Consider the following 7,507-nt stretch of genomic DNA (forward strand, 5'->3'; position numbering starts at 1 on the left):
GCCTTTACCCTGCCGCCGGGGACGGTGGCCGGGAAGGGGGGGGGGGGGCGGCCATGGCGGCAGAGGGGGGCGCTCCGCCGCCGGGCCGGGGAGAGGAGGAGGAGGAGGAGGAGGATGACCTCGGGTACCGGCTCTTCCCGGACCGCAAGAAGAAGCCGCAGAGCTTCCTGGTGCGCAGCCTCTTCACCTTCCACAACCGCTGCCAGCTGATGCTGCGGATGAGCCTGGAGACGAGTAAGGGCCCTGAACGTGCCGCCGGTTGGGGGTAGACCGGAGGGAGCGGCCTCAGGCTGCGCCAGGGGGAGGTTCAGGCTGGGAATGAGGAGACATTTCTTGTCAGGAAGAGCAGCCAGGCGTTGGAACGGGCTGCCCAGGGAGGTGGTGGCGTCACCGTCCCTGGGGGTGTTCAAGGAAAGGCTGGACGTGGTGCTTGGGGACGTGGTTCAGTGGGTGACATTGGTGGTAGGGGGGTGGTTGGAGCATTTGTATCACGTTCAGGTTGAATACTAGCAAGCATGAGTTTGCATACATAGCGCTTCTTTCCTTTCCTGACTGTCACCGTATTTTAATTATAGATGACTTTCAAAACTTTTCTCTAGAGAAATTGATTGCGGCAATGTTTTTCTAGATCCATATGCTCAACTGCTTCTTGCGGCTATGAAGCAATCTGGTTGGTATGTAAACTAATTCATCCTCTTTTGTGTAGTAACATCTGTATGACACGGAGTTAGCAGGTTTCCTCAACTTTCTCCCAAACTTTGTTCATTTGAACCTTTCAGCACTGTCTTCAATGACCGGCACTTTTCTTGCGAAAACTGCGATGGCTGTGTCAGTGGAGGTTTTGATTCTGCCACATCTCAGGTAGGCACCGAACCAGATACTGTCATCTTACAGAAGGCTACAGTTTTTTGAGTGTTCTGTTCCCAGATGAAAAAAAAGAACTGGATTTATTCATTCTGATACCTGAGTTAGTCATGAAAATAAGATATGTGAAAGGTGTCCTATCGTATTGAACTGGCACTACTGGTACATTGAAGAATGGTGGGGCTCCTGATATTAAAAAACATTGATCTAAAGAGTCTAATTGCTGTAGGTGTTCTGCATTGGGTCTCTAAGAAACTTGGTGAAAAGACTACCTGTATCTCTTCTACAGATTGTTCTGTGTCAGAACAATATTCGCCAGCAATCCCATATGAACCGGGTGGTTGCGCATGAATTGATACACGCTTTTGATCACTGCCGTGCACATGTTGACTGGTTTAAAAACGTCAAACACTTAGCCTGTTCAGAGGTAAGTTAAAATGCTCCTAACATTGTCATTGAATTCATTGCTGCTGGTTATTAGGGATGCTTCATGTTTAATTAGGTATCCTGTTATACAAACTTCATTTGATTAATTCTCTTAACACGCTTTGTCCTTTCTGTCTGATCAACTTAAACAGTTTCAATCAGAGAACAAATATTTTGTTTTCACAAATAGTAATATGTCAGTGTCTTACTAAGTAGAATGTGGTCCCTGTGCGTGGAAGCATAACAAGAAGTGGTTATTACCAAATGAGAATAGTTGGAGATTAGAACACATTCACATCTTAATTGAATATTTATAGTGTTCCTTTTCTCTCCTACAATCTGTTTGTTGAGTAGGTTTTTGTTTATACTTTTCTGTTAACAATAACCTCGTCTTCTCACATTTTTTTTGATTGTGATGTTGTTAATAATACTTTTAGTTATGACTCCATGTCCATTTCAGAGGATGTGGGGATATGCACGTTGAAAGGCCTCAGAAATTTGATGCATTAGGAGGTGAAATTAAACAGTGAACACAGGCTAGTAAGGATTTCTGTTATGTACACAACACGTGTATTCATGTGCCTGTAGCTGATTTCTGATGTAATTCCTGTTGTTTGACCACAGAAAAGTTTTGCATTATGATTAATATTGTGAAACTACATTTCTGTCAGTGTGTGAATTAGATGGCTTAACTATACTTTTTAAAAATAAAATGATATAAAGGAATAAAAATAAATATAATAAATAAATAAATAAATAAATAAATAAATAAAATGATATAAAGGTTGCAACAACCCCAAGCAGAGCTACAGGCTGGGAGATGAGTGGCTGGAAAGCTGCCTGGCCGAGAAGGACCTGGGAGTATTGGTGGATAGTCGGCTGAATATGAGCCAGCAGTGTGCTCAGGTGGCCAAGAAGGCCAACGGCATCCTGGCCTGTATAAGAAGCAGTGTGGCCAGCAGGTCGAGGGAAGTGATTGTGCCCCTGTACTCGGCTCTGGTGAGGCCGCACCTCGAGTACTGTGTTCAGTTTTGGGCCCCTCGCTACAGGAAGGACATGGACGTGCTCGAGCGAGTCCAGAGAAGGGCGACCAAGCTTGTGAGGGGTCTGGAGAACAAGTCTTACGAGGAGCGGCTGAGGGAGCTGGGCTTGTTCAGCCTGGAGAAGAGGAGGCTCAGGGGCGACCTCATTGCTCTCTACAGTTACCTGAAAGGAGGCTGTAGAGAGGTGGGGGTTGGTCTATTCTCCCACGTGCCTAGTGACAGGACGAGGGGGAATGGGCTAAAGTTGCGACAGGGGAGTTTTAGGTTGGATGTTAGGAAGTACTTCTTTACCGAAAGGGTTATTAAGCATTGGAACGGGCTGCCCAGGGAGGTGGTGGAGTCACCATCCCTGGAGGTCTTTAAAAGACGTTTAGATGTAGAGCTTAGGGATATGGTTTAGTGGAGTACTTAGTGTTAGGTCGGAGGTTGGACTCGATGATCTTGAGGTCTCTTCCAACCTAGAGAAATCTGTGAATCTGTGAATCTGTGTTTTACAGAGTTGGTGTGTATTTTTTTGAGAACATATTTGATTCCAGGCTTAACATATGCCCTGGTTTCATCTATAAATAGGTTTTAAGAGGATTGACATGACAAGTTTGATACAGAACAGATCAGATTTCATAAAAATGTATTTTATTCATATTTGCTCTGGAAAAGTTTCACATCATCATGTATCGTCTTTATATTTTTTATAGATAAAAAGTTATCTCACTTTTTTAATTATTATGGTATCAGTAAAGCCATTCTCTATAATTGCTGGATTACTGCTCTTCTGGGTATCGCAGGTGGTTCTCTTTGAAAAGTACCTGTGTTTCTTCCAGACTCTTGTATCAGTTTTTAATCTAGATGGTTTTAGGAGAATCTTTATTTGTATGTTTTTTTAATATTCCATATATATAAGTATTATCTTTTCTGCTCCTTCATTTAAGCATTGAGAATATGTGAGCCTTTGGCCCTGTAGGCACCTACTGGCCTACAGGTTGAACAGTAACACTTCGTGTTCATTGGGGTTGAGTGGGTGGTTAAAAAGGGTATTATGTACGTAGTAAGTACAAGTGGAATGGGAATATTCTTTATCAGCAGCCAACAGAAAGATACTGAGAAAAAAAGTTATCTTTATTTATTTTTTTAACTTTGTATTTCCACATGTTTCTCTGATCTTGTATTTCATTGTGTTTTTTTCCCTCAATAGATTCGAGCTGCTAATCTCAGTGGAGACTGTACGCTGATGAATGAAATAGCCAGGTTTAAATTTGGATTGAAAGCACACCATCAGGTAAAGACCGTAGATATTAACGTCTACTGATTTGTTATGAGCCTTCTTTACATATTTGATCTCTGCCTTTTACGCTTTCTGCGATATTTTCATTGCAGAAAGAAGTAGATGTCTGAGAATCCATAATACTGTTGTACAACTTTTATCTGCCCTGCATTTCTCCCACTTCATTTTGTTCTGATGTTACTAAGCCCCACTGAGCTCTTGTTTGCTTTACGTCTCAATTTCCTCAAGGCCCCTCACCTTTTCTTTCTTATGTTTTTGTTCGGATGTGTACTAGGTCCAGTTTGTACATTTTGTTACTTTGCTGTTGAGGATGTTTGTCTTTTTCCCTACTGCCTCTTTCTTGGCTCCTCTCACTCAGTTTTTCTATATGTATTTACCATTGCTGGATTCTTTCTTAAATCTCTCTACTAATGAGAAGAGAACAGAACTGCAGCTGCATGAAACATTGATTGCTGCTGAGTAATCTGCATCTTCCTCACATTGCTCTGACAGGAGTATATTCTTAACGGGGGGGGGGGGGGGGGGGGCGGCGTGGAAATGTGTAAGGAGCCTGATCTTGTCTGGTTTGGCCAGGAAACTGCATTGAGGTTCCTGTTCTGTCCTGCAGTTGTAGCAGCTGACTGAATACTTCACTGAAAAGCAGAAGCCTCCTAATATTGAATTTTCTGCATTATTTTTGCCTATTCCTCCTCCTTACTCCCACCTTCATATTTCCTTTACACTATTAGCTCCTTCTGTTGTTTTACAGACTCAGGGTACAGGCCCCTCCTGTAACTTTAGTCTATAATTTAATTTCATAATTTTCATAATCACTTATATCTGAAAAGTGTGTCTGTAATAGCATTCCTTCTTGATGGTTTTTGATATTTATTATCATCAGTTTGTTACTGTTCATCTCTTCCGTGTTCCCCAGCAATTCCGTTTTTGCAGAGCAGTAGTGTGACAGAACCATTGCTTGTGAATAAGCCATGGACCTGCTACTCAATCAACCTTTGCTTAATTAACCTTTAATGGTTCATAGTGTTTTTTTATTATTTTTTCTAAAGACCTTTATTATTTTTGTTGAAGTGAAATGCCAGAGTACTTAGTCATGTCCTATAGCATTACCACTGACAATGGATGGTCAATAAGAACCAAACAAAAACAGGGTTTGCGAGAAACGTAGCAAGAATACTCTAAGGCAGTAAAACTCTTAAGCGTTTGAAAACTGGATTACAAGCGGTCTAAATAGCCATTTGTCACCCAACACTACAGAGGACAGGCAGGTTGTTTTAGAGATCCTTGAAAGAATGACAACTGGCCATGGGGTTTTGGTTATAATTAGATATTATTTTTGCACTTTATTGTTGCATAATATGTTCACAATCAGCATAGGTTATTATCTACAATTTCTGCTACTTAGTGTAGCTTACAGTTACATAGAATTTCTAGAATTCTTAGTTACACGGACTTGTCAGTCTCCTGGACCCTCTGCAGATCGGTTCAAATTCTGATTAATAAGCAGTGTACTAATTATAACCCAGACTCAGACTTGACCCAAAAGAACATGAGCCACTCACTCAGTCCTCCAGGAAGATGACAGTGGAGGTACCAGAGGACTCACGGGTTTTGCTGTCCAGCAGCAGTGCTGGTCTGGCTTCCACTTAGTGCTCACTGTTGCATGATCTTGTAGACAGTTTCCTGTTCTGTGTGTCCCGGTTCCCAATGCTGCATGTGCTTGTGCAGTTACCTCATGTGTGGAACCACATGCTGACGACCCAGTACCTGGGTCTTAATAATGCTAATGGCCTTAATAACCCTGCGAATGGGTGCCCCCATACCTTGGCAGCAGAGAGGTGGGGAGAAAGGGGGAAGAGTGATTTGTGGCCAGCACACTTGCATATTGTGCATGTGTGCCTTACCGTTGGTTATGCTAACCATATTACCAGGTGTCAAGAACAGAGGGTACCAGTCACACCATGTGTATCTTGGAGGAGTTGCTTCTTTTTATCTGTAGTGAAGACTACAGGTTGAGCCCCAAATAATTGTTTTTGTTTATTCTAGAGCAGCAGTCAGCTTGTAGCTGGAGGTGCTAACGTTGTTTTTATCTTTTAGTAGACAAACTGCGTAAGCAAAAGTAGTCATAAAGAGAGGTATCAAAATAAAGACTATTAGAGGAGTCATTCCTTTATGTTTTACAGCATTTCAATTGGAAAAGTACTAACTGGGATTTATGTATGTTTCTTTTTGACATATTTTCTCTTGTGTGCAAGTCGAGTTGTACAAATATTTGGTACCCACAACAAATCTCAAGTTTTATTTTTTTTCCTGTTGAGAGGAATATCCTTTTCTTACCTGGAGGTTTATGTATTCAATGGAAAACTAAAACACATACTTAAAACAAATTTGAACAGAAATGTCTTTTAATGCTTATTGTAGATGTTATTTTACTCTTCTGTGACCCAAAATTATTGCACATGTAGTAGGAGTTGATACTTGACAAAATCTTTTTTAAAAGGGAAAAAAATGGGTTTATTCTATCTTTTTCAAATAACGACATTTTCTTTTTCTAATCCCCACTTTAGACTTGTGTACGAGACAGAGCAATTCGTTCCATTCTGGCTGTTCGAAAAGTTAGCAGAGAGACTGCGGAAAAAGCTGTGGATGAAGTATTTGATGCCTGCTTCAATGATCTGGAACCATTTGGAAGAATCCCGCACAGTAAAGCAGATGCAAGACGTGCTTATAAAGACTTTCTGAACAGAGATCGCTACAATGCTAATTTGTAGAGGAAAAAAATGTGAAAAACTATCTTAATAGCTGGTTGTTCTATAGTATCTGGAATTACAATCTACCCCCACAATGGTGGTGGAAAGGGGCAATTCTTTCAAATGCATCAGTTCATTTTGTAAACTTTTTCATGGAGCCAATTTCCATCGAGGTAAATGAAGTAAATGAACTTGACTAAAAACTGTGTTTCTTCACCTGTTATTCCAACAAGCTCGTTTATTACACCAAATGACTTAGCAGATAATGATCTGTACATTTCAATGCACATTTAATTCTGTTAGGTCTGACTAGGAATTGGTTTCTAAAAATTTTGTTGTTATTGAACAAATCTTTTCATAAAATCTTTAAATTTCCACCATCTTTGATACATAGTCATAAATTTGATTATCTTCATCAGCCCATTTTAAAAGCTCCTGGACCTGTATTTAACAACTGGGGCTAATTCCCAAATGTAGTGAACTGCCCCACTTGTCTCTGAAGTCAGTCTTTGAGCACCTCTGAATTCCACCTCATCTAATGTTAACTGTACAGGTACATAAAGCCCTTTTGCTTGTTAGAAACTTGACTGACAATTCTCCTGCTTACAGGATCAAACCTACAGGCTGGATAAGCATTGTCAGAGTGTCCACCAGACTGAGTCTTGCACAAATAGCGTATGGAACTTACCTGCCTGACAGTGTAGGAAAAAGACTGGAAGTTCAACTCTTCCTCTGAGGGAAGGGAGAAGCTGCCAACTCCGTAATAAGTCTTAGAGAAACTGTCTGTTATTCCCAAATACAAAGTATTATAATGATTGTCTTGGACACAAGAAAGCCTCATTTTCCTCTTTTTCTTGAATGTATGATTCTACCACAGGTACAGTTCACTGACAAAACGGACATGTGGCTCCTCAGTCAAAGGGTTTGTAGGTATAGCTGCTATAACAGTTACCGGGTTAAGACTCAAATGGCATACCTAGATCCACAAAGGAGCAAATAGTCCTCTGATTTTTATTGTTTCATACTGAATGCCAAACAAACTTAATGGGACCTCAAGGTCTGAGTGGATTTTTCTTTACTGGTGGTGTCAGTTCTCCTGTGCAGAATTTGCTGATGTTGGAAGTGACCTCTGGAGGCGATTTCAA

The 7,507-nt window shown here is 41.0% G+C and overlaps 1 protein-coding gene across 3 annotated transcripts; it reads left to right on the plus strand.

Moving 5' to 3' along the window:
• The first annotated feature begins 33 nt into the window (after positions 1-33).
• Positions 34-6,565, plus strand: ATP23 (ATP23 metallopeptidase and ATP synthase assembly factor homolog). Of its 3 annotated transcripts, none has more exons than XM_083850022.1 (6): positions 34-234; positions 629-674; positions 780-861; positions 1,154-1,291; positions 3,526-3,609; positions 6,180-6,565. In XM_083850022.1, exons 1-6 carry the CDS (start codon positions 54-56, stop codon positions 6,381-6,383), a joined length of 735 nt encoding a protein of 244 aa, XP_083706148.1. In that variant the 5' UTR covers positions 34-53; the 3' UTR covers positions 6,384-6,565. The 3 variants fall into 3 exon arrangements, with proteins under 3 accessions (XP_083706148.1, XP_083706150.1, XP_083706149.1); XM_083850024.1 differs by having other exon boundaries at positions 39-234; positions 602-674; XM_083850023.1 differs by having other exon boundaries at positions 98-234; positions 576-674.
• The last annotated feature ends 942 nt before the right edge of the window (positions 6,566-7,507 follow it).

Source organism: Anser anser, assembly GCF_964211835.1.
Source record: "Anser anser genome assembly, chromosome: 1".
NCBI lineage: Eukaryota > Metazoa > Chordata > Aves > Anseriformes > Anatidae > Anser > Anser anser.